Genomic DNA, 24,270 nt, shown 5'->3' on the forward strand with positions numbered 1-24,270 from the left:
CCTTGAATTAAAGTCTGAGGAGAAATCTGACGACCAAGAAAGGCAGTATATAAATGCCTGTATTATTATTATTATTATTATTATTATTATTATTATTATTATTATTATTTATGGGGGAGAGCAATCACTCTACACAGAAAACTAACATACATAAAAAATCTAGCATGTCAGACATAAGGGTCTGACATGTAAAAGCACATCCATTCTTTGTGATGTGCTTTCTCTAAACAGGAATTTTCTTATATGAAGGAAACATTCAGCAGTACTGTCTCCAAGTTGATGCCTGAAGTGGTAAAGTCCTGGATAGTTTTACCACTCTAGTTGTCTGTGTATAAGTCCTTAACTCTTTCTAGCTCCCAAAAGTTGTAGGGTATTCATAAGACTTATGTTATTTTTTTTTTTAATGCATCAAAAAAGAACTCTCTTTCTTTACTTGTCCTCATAGTCTTCTACATTCACACCCAACCTGGTGACTCCTCACCAATCTTTCATGAGGTACCAAGTAAGAACATGTGAAAGAAAATCATGAACTTTGGGACACATCCCACAAGATAAGAAATATCCTTCTGGACACATTCACAGCATCTAGCTTGCAGCTTAACTCATACCTGACAACACTGAACACCTAGCATTATCCACTTTCCAGATTTCTGCTACAAGACATCTTGAATTCCAAGACGTCAAGCAACATTCTAAATACTAATTTCATCTGTCATCTCACAGAAACAATGGTGATGATAATAATGATATGCCAAGAGAAGCGATCAAGTTTATGAAAGATGCCACTTAACCAAACAGTACAAGACACCATGCAATTTGAGCTAATTGCTTTTAGCTGGGGATTTTATGACAACTCAAAAGAGATTTCATACCCAGTTCTCTAAAAGTTTGTGTTATGAACTGAGGACCAAATTCCTGTTGTGGTCATTTATCATCCTCTGTATAAGTGAACCTTTTTTCACTTGCTTAGAATCTGACCAGAAAATACAATATAGTTTAGCCTTAAAGTATTAAAAATAAAATTACAAACTGAAACTGAAGTCACAATTCAGGTCATTTTCAAAACTCACAAAATTAAATTTGGTTGCACCTTTGGAGAATAGTAACTACATCTCTCTCTCTCTCTCTCCCCTCCCCCCCACCCCACAGGATAGCATATATTCAAACAGGAAGGGAACAGTGTACTGTTCCCTGTCCTTAGCAGAATACCCCATAAAAAAGTTATATGGCTGACATCCTGCTCTAGTTTGATTTCATTTAATACTGGAGAGGCTGTGAAAATTCTGTACTACTGCCTGGAGTGAGTAATAAGTTGGATGAGGGCAAACAGGTTGAAACTGGATCTGGACAAAACAGAGGTAGTGTTAGAAAAGGAGATCTGCCACCAAATGGATGGATTGCCAACCTGTTCTGGACAGTGTGGCTGCCTTTGAATACCACTTGGAAATTTCAGTTAGTGTAGAATACTGCTGCACAAATGCCAACTGGTGCCCGGGGGGTTTGACTGTCAGCTGGTGGTTCCTGGCATGTCAGGTTCTTATCCCAGTTGGGCTCACTGGGAACCATTTCTGGGTCCCAGGTTCAGGTTTCCAAAGGTTCCTTGCCACAACAGCCTGGTTCCTGCATAGCTGGTGCGAGGGTCAGAGAGACTGAGTTCTCTTCCTCTGCCAGCGAATGATTCCTCAATTGTCACTTGAGTTCAGAGTCAAGGCATAGGAGACTTGGCAGGTTACTGTTCCGAGATAAAGTAGCTGAGAGTGAGGAAGTTTGGAGAACATTTAGATGGTTAAAGATGGTTTAATCCAAACCTGAGAAGACTGGGAGGAGGTCGCCATGCCATGGTAATTCTCGCCCCATGTGATTTCACAAGACATGTGTCTCTAAGCAAGGGAATATGAATCTGTTGGAGACAACCCCGCAGGATCTCAAGTAGATTCCATATTATTAATGTCATGTATATTTACATTGTGACAACAGTATAAGGTTAATAGAAAATTCTGTGTCTTCCTTGAAGTTATCCTGTTAATTGCCATCCTTTTAGCTGCTTAAATATAATGCTAAATTCACACCCTGCTAAAGTCAGAAGTCAGACATCAAAACGTCAAAAATAATTTATACAAACACAGCCTGATGGTGAAATGAATTGCTAAATACAAAACAAAATGTGAGAATTGAATTGAGAGCTGCAGTACTTATTTGGGCTAAAGGAAAAAAAATCAAATCCTAATTAAAAATAAATCCTTCAGAATTTAAATTCAAGTTTAACAAAAATGGAGGTGGAAAACAAGCATTAAATGATATAATGACAGTTTTGCAGTAACATTTATAAGAGCTTCATGTGTATAAGAAGACCTAGGAAATATAGTTTCCTCAAAGAGTCTGGGGAATGAGGAAGAGAAAGAGTACCTTCTTTCTCTCTGACCCCTTCTCCTTGATCACTGCATGAAGTCATCTTGTGCCTGGAGCATGAGATGTAATTATCTGTACCTTTGCACATACAAACACAATATATAAATATTTCACATAAACCTAAAAATAACTCCTTCAAGTTTTGCTATCAGAATATAGTGGCACTCACTTCCCATGCCTTGTTGAAATGGTAAAACTTTGGAAGCCAGATAGTTTGAAGAAAAGATGGGCAGCAATGAGCAACAGAAGAGTATGTTCACAAGGACATCAAGGGCATACAGGGGGCCCTCATATCCGTGGATCCAGTATCTGCAGGTTCGGTTATTCACGGATTGGGTCAGGGCCCCCCAGTGCACACCCCTGCACACACCCCCTCCAGAAGAAACTGAACATTACGCTTTTAATGCCTTTTATGATTTCTCCATGATACAGGAAATCACACCTGTATGACTCGAGGCATATCACAACCTGCAGCCTGAATGACAGGTGTACCAACAGCTATTTGCAGAGAGCTAAATGAAGCATGTTCTATTGATGGTATACTCCTAGATACCTGATCCTGGGTATAAATCACAGAGGTAAGCTGTTGTCTTCACATTCTACTTGTAAACTGGCCAGAGACATCCAGGTTGCACTGTTGAAATCAGAATACTTGATGGGCCTTCATCCAAACTCTTTTTGTACACTGCTAAGTTGTAGCCCTTACCACAATAACAACAAAAACAATCATCATTATTTATTTGAAGAAGAATTACAGGTTGATTATCTGTACCTGGTATATCAAAATCAAAAGTGCACAGACTTTACTACTACTACTACTACTTTACTGTTTTGTGCACCAGCCGGAGATGGATGACACAGTGCAATGCATGGTGGCATGCTGACGAGCAAGGAAACCAGGCAGTGTGGAAGGCAGTATGGAGCTGAGCAGGTAGCTCAGGGAGCTTTCAGGGGGTGACAGGAAGGGGTGAGCTGCGGGGCCTCATGTTTCCTGGTCAGCACACTGTGGACCACACCAATGGCAGGTCTGTTCTTTGCCTGCAAGAAGCAGGTTGCCATCCCTAAGATGCAGATATCTCCTGTTTATGCAAATATGCTAAAATCCAGAAAATTCCAAAATCCGGAACACTTCTTGTCCCAAGCAGTCCAGATAAGGGGTGCTCAACCTGTTTTATTCAATCCAGCAAAGCAGTTATTTTGCGAGCCACTTGTTCCTTGCCTTGCTCTCACAAGAACTGCTGTCTTTCCTCCCACAGCCAACATTAAGAGTTGCAAAGGACACAGAAGCTATCCTGCTTCAGAGGTTTCAGCTATACGTTATTATAAACACAATAATACTACCAATTCTCGACAGGATGATTTCCACTGAAGCATTAGACCCATAATGTGTCCATAAACCACTGAGAATTGGACAAACCTTATTGAGAATCCCCAAGCTGCAATTTTTGCTTTTACGCTCAGGTCTCTTTCTGCTTCTAAATTGTACTGATGGACAATACGTCTTGGTTAATTCATCATTGCTTCCTGTGACACGGCACTGGCAAATTAGCTTAGATTTCATTCGTTTTCCATTTCCCATGGTGCCTTATTACACACCTGTGCCCTTTCTACTAAATCTCTCCCACTTGAAACTAAGCAGGCATGTACCTATGACAAAGCATTGCACGAATGCACTGCCAGTTATTTGTTAGAGACAACAATTTCTGAAACACAACTAAGGAATTACTTTCACAAACGTTTGCTCCTGGAACTTAAAAAAAAGCAATCATAATTACTAGCACTGCAATCCTATGCTTGTCTACTCCCAGTCAATGGGACAAACTCCCAGGTAAGTGTGGATAGGCTTGCAGCCTTCATCACTGAGCCTGTAATGTTCCTCCCCCCCACCCCCAATTGAGAAAACCAAAGTTCAGCTCCTGAGGTTGTGAAACTCTCAGTAGGAATGGATAAAGGCCTGAACTGTAGGAATGTACAGGTAGGCCTGCAGTAGTAATGGGTAAAGATGTAATTTTTTTTTTCCCACTGACATAACTTTGTGATCTGTTCTTAAATGTCATTATAAAAACACTGCTTTGCTGTTTCAAAAATTTAGTACTCCCCACATTACACTTCTGCAGTTCTGACTGTTCATCACGTCCTCTAAGAACAATAAGCAAAGTATGGTATGCCATTAGAGCTAGACGTCTCCACATCATAGCAATAAGTGCTATCTCAGGAATGTTCCACTATTTTCTTCCCTGCAGTTCTCCTCTCTCTTGCTGTAGCACACACCAGCTCCTTCTCCAATTTCCATTAAAGTTGAGAATGGAAGTTGGCTATCTACTTACAGCAAAGCTGTGCCCCCCTATAGCAAGGTTCGCTCAATTTTCTACAATTATGCAGGGATGGGATGACGGCAATGGATCTGACATAGCTAAAGTGTATAGCAAAAAAAGGGGGGGAAATGACAATTTTGTAATTATCTGGAAATAATTGAAAAAGCACAATTCCTCAGGCTGAGGCAACCACTGGTACCCCACACGGTGGGGGACAGGAACTGAAAGAAACTGCAGGCAATACAGTCTGCATTGGTTTGCTGGAGGATGTGGCTAACTGGGTAAAATGGACAGGAGACAACTCTGCTATGGCTGTGCCTTGGATTTTGTTTTAAGAAAGGTGCCTGATCCAGGAAAAGATCAAGTGCACATCTGACCTCACACATGTAATCCATGTGTCCGACAGATTATGGGCTTGCTACTTTCCTTTGCGGTGAACTTCAATAGGTATCTGGTTAATGGTGCCGAGAAAGAATTTTATTCCATCCCAGAAAATAGCAAAGTGGACCCTGCGATGTTGGCTTTAATTTCCAGTTTGCCTTATTTCGTATACGGAACTGATTATGCGGGTTTGTAATATTGTACATTGCAACAAGAGGTTCTTGAGCACTAAGAATAGACCATAATTCAGAAGGGAAGATAAGCAGGTGTGGGGTTACCCAAAACACTTCATTAGGGGACCCTTAAGAGATCTCAAAGGTTTGAACATACAAGATGGTTACTCATCTTTGAGTCACCATAACTAGTCACCAGGCCAGCCAATCATCCCAACAAATTGGTAAGTATGGGAAGTATGCACAGCCCACATCATCTGCTATCTCAGGCCCATTCACCCATCCCAATGGACCAGTAAGGAGGCTGGTTCAAGTTCCCAGACAGAACTCAGGCTGCCAGGAACGCTACAGTGTCCTGTGTGCTTTCTTCCAAAATCTTGGAATCGGTAAGTAATAAAAGTGGTGGCATGTTTTCAACCCAGCTTGGTGTGTGGCTTCTGTTCTTTCTTCCATCTGCAATCCTGCTCTAGGCAGAAAGGGATGCTGGTAATCAACTGGCAGAAAGGGCTGCTGATTCAACAGCACTACATGGGTTAAAAAACACTCTTGAATACCGGCATCAGCAATGGAAACCATCGTGGAACTGTGTGTTTAGGTAACGGGACATGCAAGAACATAGGACACGACTTTAAAAAACATTTCAGGATTGAGAATAAAAAGCTATCAAGGAATTAACTGAAACAGGTAGGTGTGAAAACAAGACTTATCTGCTAACTAAGCATACCTTTTCCTTTGCAAAAATACATTCATTGTTAGGGTTACTTTTTAATGCACAGTGTGAAATCAAATCTCTCTGTTTCACAAGCCATAAACTTCAGCAGCAATTTATTACTTTGTCATGTACTTCAAACATGTAGGTTTTATGGGCCAGGAGAGGTCAAAGCAAATGGAAGAATGAAGAAGTATGTGCCAGGCCAAGTACACAATTTTGAAGATTCTATCAAAACCTGCTCCAGGGCATGCTACACTCTTGATCTTCGAAATAGCCACCTCTCTGAAATGAGTCACCCACCTACTACATGCAGCTTGTGTTACTTCCCATTTTACAGCAACATGAAACAGAGACAAAGGAAAGCAAAGGAAACTGTTATTCCAAAGTGAGTCAAGAAGTTCCAGTCCAGTCCCAGGGGATGTATGAGAATCAGTTTCTGATATTCAAAGAAACTGAGTCCTAAAGATGTGTTTTCCCTTTGCCTCAGTTATCAGTCCCACAGAGGTGGGAATCCCTAATTAACCAAAGAAATTAGGGGCACAGTCATTTTTGTAACTTAGCACCAAAACTTCTACAACATTTCATTTCTGTTGCTTGACAAAGTCTACAAAATTAGAATAAAAGTGGTGTGCTGTTTGTGAAAGGATAGTTTATGGAGAAAAGCATGAGAACACCAAATGAGTGGCCATAGGCATAACTAGGCCCTTCCTTTGTAGTCTATGAAATGACTTTAACACCTGCAGTTAGAGAGTCAATATATGCAACATAACCCCTGGGGGCTGGGGATAAGAATAGGCCCTCAGTTTGGCTGTACTTGTCGTAAGAGGCAACTAAACAGCCACCAGGTAGATGGGACTCGTTAGCCTGGGAAGACAGCTCATCTGAGAGAAGGAAAACTCTGATCCCAAACCTCCACTGCCTTGTGGCTACATCCAGTTATGGAAAAGGCTTCAGGAGTCAACCTCAAGGCAAAATCAGGAGCCGGAGTCCCTGAGGCAGTTCGCGGCTGTATACAGTCACACTCTGGCAACTCCTGCGACGCTGCTGGAACCAACCGTATTGGCTTCTGCCTTTCCATTGGCGTCGTCCATTTTGGCGACATGGAGAGGGGGGATTTGCTGCATGGGTAACCGTCTATCCTCCATATCTACTTTACCCAGGCTTCGCACACTGGAGAGGACACTGTTCCAGAACACTATTCAGAGTGCGATACCATAGTCTTCCAAGACTGAAGGATGCCAACTCTGTATATGCAACATACAGAGCATAAGCAAAGCATGCATCTATGCAGCATTCTGTGCTGCCCAGTATTTTAAATGCTCTGTTAGCACATCAGTTTTTCTCAAAGCTGCCCGGTTGGTAATGGTGTAGTGTATTTGAAGGGGTTGGTAATTGAGAAAATAATATTTTAAGTCATGACGGCAGGATTTAGAGAATCCTGCTCAACATTCACATAAATAGAACATTTTTCTGCACCTTACATTGCTGATTATGACTGATGGCTACACACAGAGTTCACTGGATCAGAGACATCACCACAGTTATCACAATCCAAACACTTAGAAGAATCTGAAAATATTTGAGTTGAGGGCAATTTTGAAGGCATCTTTCCATTCTCATTCCTATTCATAAGGTTGCACTTGGACACTCTCAGTTCTGCATCTGCAAAATGAGATGGGAATGAGCTGATAAGACATAGACGCAAAAAGACTGAGAGCCTGATTCTATTGCCCGTACCACCGGCTCTAGGTGTTGCAAATATGCCTTAAGGCACATCTGCAGTACCTGGTGAGAAGGGGCTGCCAGCGCTGGGCCCAGTGCCAGAATAGGACGCCACAGCAGCAGCCGATTGTAAGTTCCACTGCCACCTAACGGCAAGGTGTTTCAGGGAAAGGTGGAGAGCAGGGTGGAACTGAGCTGGGGGAAGGGAGGATTGGGCCCAGGAGGGGACAGAAATGGCAGCAGCCTCAGCCACTGTATCCTGTCCTCCCTCCTGGGCCAGGCAGCCTGAAACACACCTCCTGGTCAAAGGCAGCCTAAGAGCCAAGGAGACCCATTGATGCCACAGCAGCATTACAAGCAGAAAGGGAGCAAATGCTCCCTTTCCCTGAGGAAGCTCCCAGCGCTAGCCTGACACGCATAAGATCCAGTGGCAGCCCTTTCGGCACCGCTGGAGCCTTGGGCACTGGACTGGATAGGATTGGGTTGCCCATCAGGACTTCCCTGGCCACTGCCATGTACTCTCACTAGTATCCTTAGGCAGGCCACTTCGTCTCAGCTCTCCAGCTGCAATATAGATATATCCAAACATGCTTACTTTCCAGGATTATTGTGACGGTGAATAAAGCTCATATTTCTTATTTATCATCACTTAGCATGACAGACTAAGAATGCAAATGAAAATATTGCAGGAGCAATTACATTGAGTAAATGGTTCTGTATCATCAACACCTTTTCTTTTAAAGGCTTTAAAACAGGGAGGGAATAAAAAATAGATATGTTGTGGCCTCTGTCTTTGTGCATATTATAGTAATCAAGTCACTTTCCAAATGTATCACTGAAGCAGAAACAAGTATTCCGGGTATCGAGGTCCAATTGGAGCTTGTAGATAAGAAAAAGAGCGTTTCTTGAAAACAGCCACCTCTTTCTGTTCAGCAGAACTTTATTTTGCAGAGTACTATCTTACAAGAAAATGCTGTCCCTAGCTGTACTGACTGAAGCATTAGGTGTTAGAAAAGGAGATTTCCATCAAGGTGCTTTTATCCCCTCCAACCCTGAATGTTTTCTCAAAATCACCCAGTATTGCAGTAATACACTGTGCAGATTATGCCCATCTGCCAGTTTAGAAAGAGAGACTGAACTTGTATTAATTGCATCATCAATATAATGCAAATGTGCTTCTGCGGACCCTTAGGGGCCATAAATATGACTTCAGTAGAGTCATATTGAGAATGGGGAAAAAAAGAAAGACATGAACTACATTCATATATTTTAACAGAGGATATAAATCATGCTTGGAAAAACAGTGATATATAAAAAAAAGTCTGATAGATGAGATTAAACTATGAGGTTTGGGGATCTAGGGATCTGTTATCTTTTCATAAAATAAACTTAGGCCCATTACATTTTAAAAGGCCATAAAAATTAATTTGCATTACTAGCATATTACAATTGTACAGTCCTCCTCCCTCTGCCTCTGGGCAGGGTTGTCACAAGAAGGTTATGGCCCTCTGGGGTCTGGATCCCTCTTGGTCCAGAGGAAAAGAGAGAGTAGTATAAAGAGGTTGTGGTCAAGAAATAGGCACCCACCCAGGCCTCAAAATTCATTGGTGGGGAGGGGGTTGCTCATGTTCACAAACATACAGCAGAGATGGGCAAATCCAGTGTGGTTTGACTCAAGTTACTAGACTCCACCCCCCTTAAGCCGATTCAAAAATGAGTCCTAACGGGAGGACTTTCTGAGTCACCCAGAGTGTTTTGGGGACTCTAAAAGATTCAAGCCCAGAGTCTTTTCAGTAAAAAGTCAGCTGTGGCTCTGCAGAAAAAAACGGAGCTGCTGCCAGGGTGTATGTGTGTGTGTGTGTCAGAGTTCTCTTTAAACACTCCCCTAATGCCCCCATTCCGTCTGTAAACAAGGGGGGAGAGGTGGGATGAACTGAGTGAGAGAAGGACTAAAAGCAGAAAGAGGGAGATGGGTCAGAGGCAGCAGCTGGGAGGCTTACCAATATGACCCAATACTTTGCAGCTCCATTCAGTAGTAGTCCAATTGTGGCCTGTTATTCAATGAGCCTACTGGAACCATGTCATTTCTTCTGGATGAAGAAGAACTGCCTCCCCTTCCGTCTTCTCCCCTCATTCATCCAGGAAAAAAACCTACATCCAATGATCATCGGTTCCTTCAGAAATGGACAAGAAAGCCCACTCCCACATCTCCCCTGCTTCCTGCTCAATGCAAAACTAAAACATTAACCCTTTCCTGAGACCTGGCTGGAAACTCTCTGCTGCTGCCCAGTCTGAATGATGGCCCCACAAGGTCTTTCATGCTGCAAAAAAGTAAGCAAGCACACCCAGTCACAGGCAGACCTGAGTCTGTATGCGTGGGAACTCATTTAAGAGTCAATGGCCACAGACCTGAGTCAGAACTGGAGTCATTGTCACACCTGACTAGAGCATACATGAGTCAGCAAAAAAGTGTCAAGTTCCCAGCACTGACACACAGCACTCATAGAGAGGAGAAACAGAGACAATCACTAAGAGTACAGTCAGTACGACATCACACAAGACAAAAACAAGGAAAATAGTGGGTCTTTGGTGAGGGGCTTTAGTAAGGACCAAGGTTACCTATCTGCAAAGCTTGAGAATACTGAGTTGCAGGGGTTGTGATGGGAAAGGGCTGGCTGAGTAAATCTCCCTGGGCAAAAAGTGGTATCAAAGACAAAAAGTGGGCAAAAGTGAGAGAAAGGAAGGGATACTTTAAGAGAGAAGTAGCCCAAAAGGTTAGCTGAACACTTTCTTCTTTGATAGCACTTGATGAGATAGCAGTAGAGAAAGCTGGACAAGAAAGGGGGCTGTGGGGTGTTATCTATTTGAGTTTGCAGATGAAGGCTGGAATGGGGGGTAACTTCAGGCACCAATGGATTGCTAATCCACAGACCAGCAGCAAAGCCAGAGATGGGGAAGCAAAGAACATGTGGCTCTAGTGCCCAGAATTCTTTCTAGAGTCTTACCTATAAGATTTTATGGATAGGGTTATTCAGTTGCTAGCTGAAGGCACCTGCTGGGTTCTGCCTTGCTCTCCTGCCCAGTTGAGGATTCAGTAACTAGCTCAATGTTTTGTTCTGAGACTGGAGCTTAACCATGGGGTTGGGGAGAACCACTGGAAAGGTGAAACTTTTATTTTGTTTTACAAAAGTTGTTTTGCCCAAATTCAGGAGTTCAGGGAGATGGCTCTGGTATTGGACAAACCATCCAGTATGCTGTTCCAGCAGAATTTTAGCTGGAAAGCTTCATCTCCATTTTGGTGGTCCCAGAAATCCCCTGGAATTTACGGTATAAACAAGCTTCTGTTAATATTTGGAGTGTTGGGCTCCACAGATCAATGGGGGAAGATTATATGGTTCAATGAAAAAAGAAATGTGGCCTTTCTGGCCTGGTTATTTATTTATTGTTTTATTTGTTTGATATCACACCTTTTTCCCTGAAGGGAACTCAAGGCAGCTTCCAAAAACATCAGTTCTGTAGGTAGCCACATTACTGGTCTGGCCCATTACTCTCCAGGCCAGAGCCTAGCACCAATTACACTAGTGTGTTCCTAAGTGACAAAAAGGTGCTTATTTTTGGTGATGACCTATTTAATGACATCACTTCTTGCCTAATGACATCACTTCCGGACCTCAGCAGGCATCATAAATGCTATTTGACCTGTTGTATGAAACGAGTTTGACACCCCTGTTCTAGCAGAACACACCAATTTGTTGCTGCAGTCTAACAAGGGAGATGTCCTGCAATTGCAAAGCAGAAAAGTGCGCTGTCCATAACAATATTTGGCACAAGAAATGTGACCCCTCTCCTTAACTTTTGTAGTCATTTTGCCCTTTTTCCTAAAAAAAAAAAATTGCTTCAAAATATTAACATGTCAAATTGATGTCGCCATATAAGTCGTTAAAGTGAAGCTTTTAAATCTTTCTAAAAAGGCGGACAGTGAACGTGAAGCATGGTGCAAAAGGACAAAGCTGATGACTGAGCCAGTGTTCAATTAGATGATATACGTGCCTGTCATTTCAGCTGTAAAGCCAGACTCATCCTACAGCAAAGAGATTCTTTACACATTCCATTTTTCTTCAGGTTCTAGAACGGCCAATAAGTTTGGCGTGCCAACACAGAATGCAAATCCATGTATGGCATTGGCCTGACATACAATGTCCCATTTTGCTCCTTAGTCACTGCTCGAAAAGAGGTTCCATCCACACAGCAAGATTGTGTTTCTCTTGAAATTCTGGCGGGCAAACATTTTCCCTGAGTCAGTACACAGTTAGTGTAATAGTCAACAGACAGGCCTAATTTATTTTGAATATAATTTCTGAACATCAAAAGTGGTAAGGACCTATAAAATCCAGCCTTGTTGAAAATTTAATGTAGCTACATCAGTGCAAAAATAATTTTTTAAAAAAATCACTTCTGGGTATGGATATTTTGTCACTTCAGAATACAGATAAGATTATCTGCTTTAATGCAAAGTAGTTTTATGGATTGATAAAGCAAGACTTATTCAAAATCATCTTTTTTAATAAATCAAAAGGTTTTGCAAACTTTAGTAACAGTCCATCCTCTCTGTAATCAGGAATCTCAGTCATTGTGAATGGTACCGATAACAGCTGTGTCGCAGCTGCTCGAATTCATATTCAACTACTCCTGATAATGTGACATACAGAAAGTTTTAACTTTCTGGGAACATTAAAATTCAGCAATTTATCTTCCCCAGTGTCTCAAGAGAGAAGACAAGAACATCCTGGGCAGAACAATTCCATCCTATGCTTACTCAGAAATGAGTTCCACTGTGTTCATTAGGATCAACTCCAGCCATTTTCAACCATTGTGCCATGTCACGCTGGGGTGCCACGGATGGTCTGCAGGTGTGCCATGAGAGTTTGGAGGAGGGTCATTTGTTAGCAGGGCCACTGGGGGGGTGCAAGCCCCTGCTGCCAATGGGTGTTCTTTGTCAATGGTAAAAAAACTGATGCTGTGCCTTGACAATTTTAGCGCCTTGTCAGTGTGCCGTGAGATGAAAAAGACTGAAAATCGCTGATCTGCTCTAATCGCTGTTGAGGATTGCAGTCTATGCTCTCACACAAGTAGCATGCTTCATATTGCCCATATATCCTAATGAAGACATGAGACAAGTGGGGTGCATTAAAATAGGTCACAGCTTATTAATATTACATCTGTAACAGAAACTCTGCAGTTTAAACTGTACCTCCTTTAGTGCAGATTCCAACACTGGGAGAGACAACAGCTGCTTTCTATGTCTGCTTTTGGGCATTGTCACCCTGACTCAAAGCCAAGAACACCCCACTGACATTTCCCAGCTTCTCACCATCTACCTCTCCCCAGGACAAAACCAGGGGTCAAGGATGCTATGAACTGCAAAGCCTGTCCCAAGCCACAACTTGGAGCTGACTACATTAATCCTTGTTCAAAAGGATCCCCATCCAACAGCTTGAAGATGTCTTGGGTCTCCTTTAACCAAACAGCTAACTTCAGGGTGCACACCAATCACTGTGCTTAACCCGACACCCACAATAAGACCTGCCAGCTGCAACCAACTGGGCCAAACAAACCACAATAAGACCTGCCAGGTGCTACCAACTGGGCCAAACAAACCCACAACAAATTCACAACAATCCACAGTAGCTCCCCCCCCCCCAAACACCACACAATTGCCAATAAGGCAGGAAGCCAAAAATCCCTACTGAGTTCCAAAGGCAACCAGCTAATCACAGATTGCTTTCAGGGTGAACGGGTGGGGATAGAGCCTCACTCTGCTGCTCGACCAAAGAGAGTCAACACACATGGGCTCAAATGGCACTGCAAAGTCTGTCTCCAAACTCAAATCAGACAATGGGCTGGTAAAAGCAGCAACCTCACCTCATACTGAAGATGGGGCAAAATACACTCCCATACCCCATACTAACTGGGAGAGACATTCCGAACTTGTTATATCTGTATTACACATTTCCTCTATTGACCTTTCAGCAGCCACATAAAGCAGCTACAGAGAGCTGCCAGGCACAGACCTGCTTAGCTTCAAAGGATGTAATTGCACCAGGCACCTTTCAGGCATGTTTTTTTTTTTTTTTTTTTTTTTTTTTTTTTGGAGGAGGGGGGCAAATACAGTTTCTCCAAACTATTACTCCACCCTGGAGTACCGCAAGGAATTTTTTGAATGATGTGAATACACCTGGCAAGTCTGGCTTGGAACACAAATGGTGATGAACACATAGGGGGAAAATGTTGAGCAGGAGCGCATGCTCACCACCTTCCTGAAAGCCCACCAGAGGACAGGTGACTCTGGATTTAATATTGTGCGGTACGCAGGACCTGGTTAGAAATGTAAGCGTTACTGAGCCATTGGGGAACAGTGATCATGCTGCGATCCGTTTTGACGTGCACGTTGGGGGAAGAATACCAGGCAAATCTCTAACAAAAACCCTTGACTTCCGACGGGTGGACTTCCCTCAAATGAGGAGGCTGGTTAGAAGGAGGTTGAAAGGGAGGGTAAAAAGAGTCCAATCTCTCCAGAGTGCATGGAGGCTGCTTAAAACAACAGTAATAGAGGCCCAGCAGAGGTGTATACCGCAAAGAAAGAAGGGTTCCACTAAATCCAGGAGGGTGCCCACATGGCTAACCAGCCAAGTTAGAGAAGCTGTGAAGGGCAAGGAAGCTTCCTTCCGTAAATGGAAGTCTTGCCCTAATGAGGAGAATAAAAAGGAACATAAACTGTGGCAAAAGAAATGTAAGAAGGTGATACGGGAGGCCAAGCGAGACTATGAGGAACGCATGGCCAGCAACATTAAGGGGAATAATAAAAGCTCCTTCAAATATGTTAGAAGCAGGAAACCCGCCAGAGAAGCGGTTGGCCCTCTGGAAGGTGAGGGAGGGAAAGGGGAGATAAAAGGAGACTTAGAGATGGCAGAGAAATTAAATGAGTTCTTTGCATCTGTCTTCACGGCAGAAGACCTTGGGCAGATACCGCTGCCCGAACGGCCCCTCCTGACCGAGGAGTTAAGTCAGATAGAGGTTAAAAGAGAAGATGTTTCAGACCTCATTGATAAATTAAAGATCAATAAGTCACCGGGCCCTGATGGCATCCACCCAAGGGTTATTAAGGAATTGAAGAATGAAGTTGCAGACCTCTTGACTAAGGTATGCAACTTGTCCCTCAAAACAGCCACGGTGCCAGAAGATTGGAGGATAGCAAATGTCACGCCTATTTTTAAAAAGGGAAAGAGGGGGGACCCGGGAAACTATAGGCCGGTCAGCCTAACATCCATACCGGGTAAGATGGTGGAATGCCTCATCAAAGATAGGATCTCAAAACACATAGACGAACAGGCCTTGCTGAGGGAGAGTCAGCATGGCTTCTGTAAGGGTAAGTCTTGCCTCACAAACCTTATAGAATTCTTTGAAAAGGTCAACAGGCATGTGGATGCGGAAGAACCCGTGGACATTATATATCTGGACTTTCAGAAGGCGTTTGACACGGTCCCTCACCAAAGGCTACTGAAAAAACTCCACAATCAGGGAATTAGAGGACAGGTCCTCTCGTGGATTGAGAACTGGTTGGAGGCCAGGAAGCAGAGAGTGGGTGTCAATGGGCAATTTTCACAATGGAGAGAGGTGAAAAGCGGTGTGCCCTAAGGATCTGTCCTGGGACCGGTGCTTTTCAACCTCTTCATAAATGACCTGGAGACAGGGTTGAGCAGTGAAGTGGCTAAGTTTGCAGACGACACCAAACTTTTCTGAGTGGTAAAGACCAGAAGTGATTGTGAGGAGCTCCAGAAGGATCTCTCCAGACTGGCAGAATGGCCAGCAAAATGGCAGATGCGCTTCAATGTCAGTAAGTGTAAAGTCATGCACATTGGGGCAAAAAATCAAAACTTAGATATAGGCTGATGGGGTCTGAGCTGTCTGTGACAGATCAGGAGAGAGATCTTGGGGTGGTGGTGGACAGGTCGATGAAAGTGTCGACCCAATGTGCGGCGGCAGTGAAGAAGGCCAATTCTATGCTTGGGATCATTAGGAAGGGTATTGAGAACAAAACGGCTAGTATTATAATGCCGTTGTACAAATCGATGGTAAGGCCACACCTGGAGTATTGTGTCCAGTTCTGGTCGCCGCATCTCAAAAAAGACATAGTGGAAATGGAAAAGGTGCAAAAGAGAACGACTAAGATGATTACGGGGCTGGGGCACCTTCCTTATGAGGAAAGGCTACGGCGTTTGGGCCTCTTCAGCCTAGAAAAGAGACGCTTGAGGGGGGACATGATTGAGACATACAAAATTATGCAGGGAATGGACAGAGTGGATAGGGAGATGCTCTTTACACTCTCACATAATACCAGAACCAGGGGACATCCACTAAAATTGAGTGTTGGGCGGTTAGGACAGACAAAAGAAAATATTTCTTTACTCAGCGTGTGGTCGGTCTGTGGAACTCCTTGCCACAGGATGTGGTGCTGGCGTCTAGCCCAGACGCCTTTAAAAGGGGATTGGACAGGTTTCTGGAGGAAAAATCCATTATGGGGTACAAGCCATGATGTGTATGCGCAACCTCCTGATTTTAGAAATGGGTTAAGTCAGAATGCCAGATGTAGGGGAGGGCACCAGGATGAGGTCTCTTGTTATCTGGTGTGCTCCCTGGTGCATTTGGTGGGCCGCTGTGAGATACAGGAAGCTGGACTAGATGGGCCTATGGCCTGATCCAGTGGGGCTGTTCTTATGTTCTTATGTTCCACTGCCTGCCATCTGTGCCCTAGAAATGGCCACCATTAATTCACTGTCATTAACCAGCAAATATGTACTTAGGAAACATGCTTTTGCCTGTATGGCATGTGGCTTTTGGGCCCTTAATACCAGAGATTTTGTATTCCTGAGAATGTTTGATCATTTTTTTCTAGATGCATGAAAGCTTACAACCACCAAACTGCAGAACATCCATCTTATTCAATTCCCATTTTCACTGAAAGAAAATAACTAAGCGCTATATTACATTAGCAAAATAATCTCCACTACTGTGTTTTGTTTTATAAGAAAAGACAAATGTACCAAAGTCAGTGCTCCTATTATTAATATAAAACAATGTGCTACTTAACTGTTTGCAATAGCCAAGTGTATGATTTAAGGGTACCAGTGTTAGCTTACGTGTGCAAAGCAAGGATGAGGTCACATGCTACTGAAGACAAAAACAAAAACTTATCTAGATTTGTATCTAGATACAAAAACAATCTAGAGATCTAAATTGTACTGGCACAGAGGTGTCAAACATAAGGCCTGCAGGCTGAATGCAGCCCCTGGAAGCAATTTATCCAGCCCCCATTATAATTGGCCTCTCCCAGCGTGATAATTGGGTTCTCTCATATCTTGAAAAGAAGATTAGTACATTTTCTCGTCTGTCATTTCTATTTATTTTATATGTTTAAAAGATTTATACCCTCTTTTTCCTCTGCCAGAGCAGATGCCCAAAGTGGCTTACAATTTCAGACTTTAAACCGAAAACAAAAATAAACAAAAACCCCACAATATATACAACAAATAACAACAAAATAAGGGCATACAGAGGCACAGGAGCAGACCACACACAGACAAGACTGAACAGAAATATTTTGAGCCCTTGATGAAAAGCCATGAAGAAGTATAGTTCTTAGTTCCCCCAGTAAGGAATTCCATAGTTGTGACACTACAGGGGAGGCTTGCCCCTGTGCCACTCTCTCTCTAACTTGAGATAAAGGTGGCACTTGAAGGAGAGCCCTCTTAGATGACTTAAGAGATTGGGTCAGAATGTATTGGAGAAGGTTGTCCCTCAGATAACCTGGACCCAAACTGTGAAGGGCTTTTGCAGCTAATGAGATTTTATGTGAGAACAAAGTGCTTATTTTTGGCTATGATCTGCTTAATGATGTCACTTTCGGCACCAACCTCAGCAGGCACCACGAATGCTAACTTCTGTATGAAATGAGCTAGACATTCCTCTACCGGCATTTGCTTCTCCTCTCTTGTCATGACTCTGACCATGACTTTTGAAATCATTACAATTTCTCAGAGGTTAATAAGAACATAACATAACATAAGAACATAAGAACAGCCCCACTGGATCAGGCCATAGGCCCATCTAGTCCAGCTTCCTGTATCTCACAGCGGCCCACCAAATGCCCCAGGGAGCACACCATGTTCTCATAAATGCTTCATTTCACAGAAAATCTGAGGTGCAGTCTTGGATTTTCGTTTCTGGTGGAATGAGGCACATTTAAATGCTGGAAATTCTGCCATTAACGGCCCCAGGGGTACATTAACAACTATAGAAAAGGACAGGTACTAATACAGAAACAGTGTGAATCACAGCAGACGCACAATCTTGGATTAGACTGTACAGTATTTTGGAGGAGTGTGCAGAGTCCTCCGTTACAGCAGGGAAGCTTGTGGATAGCAAATTTCCACTTTGAAAGTTGGTGCTATAGTTCAGTGGTTCCCAAACGTTTTAGCATTAGGACCCACCTACAAAAGTTTCACTTTATCTGCTGCTGACGCCTCTGTGGCTATAATGGTTAGCCCCCCTCCCCCCATGTAGCAGGTTGTTTAACCCTTGATGTATGCATATAAGTCTAATCTGCCTTGTCATAAGAACATAAGAACAGCCCCAGTGGATCAGGCCATAGGCCCATCTAGTCCAGCTTCCTGTATCTCACAGCGGCCCACCAAATGCCCCAGGGAGCACACCAGATAACAAGAGACCTCATCCTGGCGCCCTCCCTTGCATCTGGCCTTCTGACATAGCCCATTTCTAAAATCAGGAGGTTGTGCATTGTCAGATTCATGACCCATCAAATACTGGGTCTGGACCAGCTGGTGTGTAGCAGACCTTCAGGTTGGGAATCACCGCTGTAGTTGACAATCAAATCTCAACCCCACGTATCCTGCATTGTGTGGTAATCAGCTCCTGATCTCTGGCAATCTGGAATTTTCAAAATCACTTTTTTCTACAGGAGTTAACCCCTTCAAAACAATCTCTTACAAAATGAATTTTGGTTGCAGACTAAAGCAGTGGTTCTCAAACTCTCCAGGAGCCTGAGAACTGGGGATAAGTGCTTGTGGGGGCGGAGCCTGGGATGTTCACTTCCAGTTTGCGGTTGGAGCTACGGAGCGCAGAGTTTCCAAAACCGGAAGTGGGCTCCGACTGCAGATAGGAGCCCACTGCAGCAGAGGGGAGGCTTGCAGAGGGGGCTCTAGAACCCTCCCAGAGGCTGCACAATCCACCAGGTAAGTTTAATTGCTGCTGGGTGCCCGCGGCGCTATGATTGCTGTGGTGCTGTCAGAACACTCATTTCTGGATCACTTTCCTTACAGGGAAAGTGACCCTTTTCAGTTCCAATGGTGGGTCACAACATACCCCTTTGAGAACCACTGGTCTAATGAACTTTGGAAGAATTAACATAAGAGGAGACCGGCATGTTCTCAGATAAGGAGTCTGTTGGCATGTGACAGATGGCATTCCTCACTTCCCACTCTACCTGCAACTACTAAAGGCAACTCTTATTCCCCCATGCATGCATGTGCGCACATACCACAAAAATCATTGGCTGACTACTGAGTGTGATACAATAAAAATGAAACACTTGTTTATTAGGAGGAAGAAAATAAGCTTCCAACTTAGTGACAGAACATGCAGTGATGGCTCCAGATTTTTGTGAGGCAGTAGGGAGTGCAAAACACTGTTCTGCGGTGTTTTGCGTGGCACCACACTGTGCAAGTGGACCCTTCCCCTCAGAGCCATTCTGGCCCTTAGATCATTGTTTGGTATGGCTCCAAAGGGAAGGGGAAGGGCCACTTGCACATTGTGGTGAGGCACTGTGAAAAACTTGATGTTTTGCACCATTTCTAGCTATGCAACTGTTGTGAGTGGGATACCAGTGAGTGCTCTGCACCTGACCAGACTAGAATTAGACATCATGGAAATATGCCCCAGAGTCCAGGCATCACTTGTGAACCTCTGGAGCAGGGGTCTCCAAACCCCAGCCCGGGGGCCAGATGCGGCCCACAGCAAGCCTCTTTCCGGCCCGCGGCCAACCCTTTGTCCCCTGAAAGCCTCTGGCCCATTTAATTGAACATGACCAGAACTGTGCTCTGATTGTGTCTGGAGGGTCTTCTGAGGGCCAGAGAGGTTGAATGAATGAGCACATTCATTCATTTATTGACTCATTTAAGTTCCATCTCTAATTTATTTATTTAAATTTTATAATTAAATTTTTTTTCTGGCTCTCCACACCACGTCAGATATTTGATGCGGCCCTTTGGCCAAAAAGTTTGGAGACCCCTGCTCTGGAGGAATGCTGTCCCCTCAGTTAGCCCCTAAATCAGCCTGAGTTTCAGCAAGTGCCTTCCACTTTTGACAAAAGCGCCTTTTGCAAAACCATCAAAGGAAAAAGTCAGAAGTTTGATTTTCACTTCTCTTTATTCTCTTTTTGATTTTCCATTCTCATTTTGGTCAGATATTTTGAATTCATTTGCCTTACATTATGATGGGAGGTGAACTAGAAACAACAATATTTAACCCATGCCAAATCATTCCAATGTAGCCCTGTGCAATAAGTCTGGCATCAAGTACCAGCCAAACTAAGAGCCCAATCCTATCCAACTTTCCAGCACTGATGCAGCTTTGCCAATACAGCATGTGCTGCATCCTGTGGTGGGGGTATCCAGAAGGCCCCCTCATGGCAAGGGAATTCCATGCCATGTTCCCTTACCTTGAGGTTGCATTGCGGAAGAATCCGTGCTGGAAAGTAGGATAAGACTGCTCTCTAAGGGTCCAATCCTATCCAACTTTCCAGCACCGGTGCAACTGAAATGCAGCCCTGAAGTAAGGGAACAAATGTTCCCATACCTTGAGAAGGCCTCTGTGACTGCCTCTCCACCACAAGATGCAATGCACGCCCCATTGGCATGGCTACACCAGTCCTGGAAAATTGGATAGGATTGGGACCTAAGTTATCTATCATCTCCCAAACCAAGCACTCATAAGATATATTTCTCAGTCCTATGTGTATGAAATTGAAGTGAAAACACCAGCAGCTGATCTGGTACTTGATGCATGAAAACTCTGCACATGCTAGGTGAGAGAGACTTTGAGGAAAAGGGAATTTGCTGGGACATGATGTAACATTTTAGCTGTTGTATATAGCAGCTCAAAGGATCTATAAACTGATAGTACTTTAAGGGGATTGACAGGGGGTCAGATCTTTTCTTATTACATAGGATTATCCACTCCCTGTACATATGCTGGTTCTTGCTCAGTAAAAATGTCATGGTCTAAAAATAGCACCATAACCACTGTGTTTTCCACCATATCCAATAAGAATGATGTTAACATAATGGATTTACAAATGCTACATGGCATTTACAAATTAACATGGTGGAAATTAAACAATTTAAAAGATGAACAAGTAAGTTCTAGCTTAAGATGTGTAGGTTGCAGACAGGCTTGGCCTATAATTGCTATAAAAGAGTGTAGAACAGGGGTCTCCAAACCCCGGCCCAGGGGCCAGATGCAGCCCACAGCAAGACTCTCTCTGGCCCATGGCCAACCTCTTGTTCCCTGAAAGCCTCTGGCCCACTCAACTGAACATGACCAGAACTGTGTTCTGATTGTGTCTGAGGGAAAGAAAGGTTAAATGAATGAGCCTATTCATTCATTTATTCACTCATCTAAGTTCCATCTCTAATTTATTTATTTAAATTTTATATTTAAATTTTTTTCCCAGCCCTCCACACCACGCCAGATATTTGATGTGGCCCTCTGGCCAAAGCGTTTGGAGACCCCTGGTGTAGAACATAAACAGCATTTGCCCAGAAAGAGCTTTTGGGAAAGGGGGAAGCACTATACTAGAAAAAAGGTACTCTGACCAATCGTCAGACCTCCCCAACAAAATGAACCTGGAGCTTGCATAATGTGTTTTGAAGAATGATCCTACATTTTCAGAGATCAGTGCTGTGTCGTGACCTGCATAATTCTCCTGCTATACAGGTGGAGCCTGTTTATCCAGGGAATTTTCATCTGCAGATCAGGGTCCAAGCGGGTCCCCTGGAAATACATGGAGCCAGACTTGGCCCTGTCTGAGCCCTCTGGAGGTGACCGGAGCTGTGCTCCAGTCGCCCTCCGGAGGACTTTCTGCAGCCCGCAGAGGCAACGCGTGCCCGCTGGCTCTTTGGGGTTCAGAATGGCAGTTTCTGGCAAAAAAAACATGATTTCCTGTTTCCTGGGGAAACTGGAAGTGATGTTTTTCAGCCATATAAGGCATTCTGAGGCCCACAGAGGCCTTACATGGCCACCTCTGGAGGGCTTAAAGGGACCAATCATGGATTTATTTATTCGAGAAAACTGGCATCTGTGGGGGGTTCGAGAACAGATCCCCGCTGATACCGAGGCCCCACCTATAGTGACTGACACAGCTATCATAGCAAGGAAAATGTGGCAAAAGTTTCTAAATCTTCTGAGTGTTTGAAAAGGAAAATGTACTCCATGAATTGTATTTATGAAGATGCCCATTATAGAAAATGTATAAACATTAACCACCAGTTTCTATTTTCAAGCTACTTTGCTTCCAATGATGACTTGTTTTGGGTTGTAGAGCTAAAGTACATGTGCAGAATTGAAAGTCGGGGGGGGGGAAATAACCTGTAAAAATATTTAATTTGAAGGTAGACCTTCCTCCCAAAAGTATACTGCCACTTCTGTCATTAGGCCCTTTGTGTTGATCGCTTACCTAGGGCAGTTAGAATTCCAAACCATCACAACAATTCAATCAGAACAGTTATTTTAATAAACAAATGTCAGAGCAATGTTTTAACATGAACTTTAACCTTCACCAGTATCTGCCATATGATAGCAGCTGAACCATTACTAGGGAGCACTTGAAGCTTGATGATCAACTGACAGGCCATTTTTACTTCAACTTTCTCTCTCAAAATTCAGGGGATATCCAGCAAATTTGCAAAACTGTTCCCCTCCCCCCAGCAAATCTACACATTTGAATTTGAAACCACCTTTTTCGGAGCAAGGTAAGACTCCTAAAATGGTAACCAAGAAGAAACCCTACAAATATATAGATGATGCCAGATGAGAATCTTTCTAAAATGTTATCCATTTATTATTATTGTTAACATTAAATAAATGGTTTCCTGTCCCAAAAGAGCTCAAAATCTAAACAGATGCAGAAGAACATCAGCAAACCACTACTAGAAAAGACACTGTGCTTATTACACATCTGCGCTTATTATACATACCCTGGACATCCTTGCCATATTAAAAAAAAGAATGAAAGCATTATAGGACAATACAGTGAAAATCTCTGCTCCAAGACAGGATCACCTATACTTCAGTTCCTTCATACTTCAGTTCCACCTCACTCAGACTGTGAAGTATTCCTGGTTCACTTTTTATAGTACACATGATACAGTAAAAGTTCAATAGTCTGGCAACTTTGAGACCTAGGAGATATGGGATTATTGGACATGCTGGACTAAAAAGAAGTGCTATCCCTCCCGATGGTTCTTGGATCACATATTAATGCCCAGATCTAGAAACAGGTCACTTTACATTACTGCCAAGCTACTCAAGTTGTTCCCAAGAGTCTTTAACAGCTTGTCTCAGTGACAATATTGCCAAGCAAGGAGTGACTGCTCAGGTAGAGGCTTCAGCAAGGTTGGGAGTCTGCTCCCAAACAATTCTGATGTAAACTATAAGGAGTGTTGGACAATTGGGTCCTGGACTATTGAAATGTTACTGTACAATGCACCAATGTAGCTACAAAACAGGTACTGTGTGTGAGTGTGTGTGTGTTTACTTTACAATATATTATAAGCCATTTTGGGGACAAGAACAAGAAAGGATACAATGATACATACACAATTAAAATGCATATTCTCTATAAAAGTAGAAAATAATATTATCAGGAAAAAATTATAGGCAGAAAAATAAAATAACCACTTACCCGTACCACATACTGTACTTAACCACTGGTTAGCAGAAACATATATAAAAAAAAAGACAGGACAACCTAAATCATAACATACCCCTACTTGTATCTCACTGAACAAAATACTTATTGCTAAACCACGATGGCCTACCTGCACATTTCGTTCTTGTCGTAAGTGGAGGCCCAGGAGGTCCAGTCCCTCCTTCTCCGGGGCGAGTAAGAAGTACTCTGATCTCATATTCCACATCTGGGTCTAGATGCCATAACTTGTAATTGGGTGAATCAACGATATGGGTTTCAGCCCAGTTCCCATTTGTCGTACGATATTCCACCTCTTTCAGGATGATAGGTCCATCTCCAATGATGGAGTTGGCGTTGGGTTTGATCCAGAGATAGGTGGCTCCAACAGCTAGCAGCTCTGGTGGTGCAATAGGCGTGGGAGGTTCTGCAAGCAACAATAATATATGTCTGTGAATACTGCTAATGTTCCTTTTAATTTGAGAAATGTTTCCATTCAAGTGTTTTCACAGATATTGC

At 43.2% G+C, this 24,270-nt stretch overlaps 1 protein-coding gene across 1 annotated transcript in view; it reads right to left on the bottom strand.

Annotated features, from left to right (window-relative positions):
- Positions 1-24,270, bottom strand: part of PTPRT (protein tyrosine phosphatase receptor type T) — a 556,684-nt gene that overhangs the window by 337,061 nt on the left and 195,353 nt on the right. Inside the window, exon 7 of the mRNA XM_066624691.1 lies at positions 23,885-24,178. Coding sequence (XP_066480788.1) covers positions 23,885-24,178 — 294 coding nt within the window. The remainder of the gene's footprint in view (positions 1-23,884; positions 24,179-24,270) is intronic.

The sequence above is a fragment of the Tiliqua scincoides genome, chromosome 4 (assembly GCF_035046505.1).
Source record: "Tiliqua scincoides isolate rTilSci1 chromosome 4, rTilSci1.hap2, whole genome shotgun sequence".
Lineage (NCBI taxonomy): Eukaryota > Metazoa > Chordata > Lepidosauria > Squamata > Scincidae > Tiliqua > Tiliqua scincoides.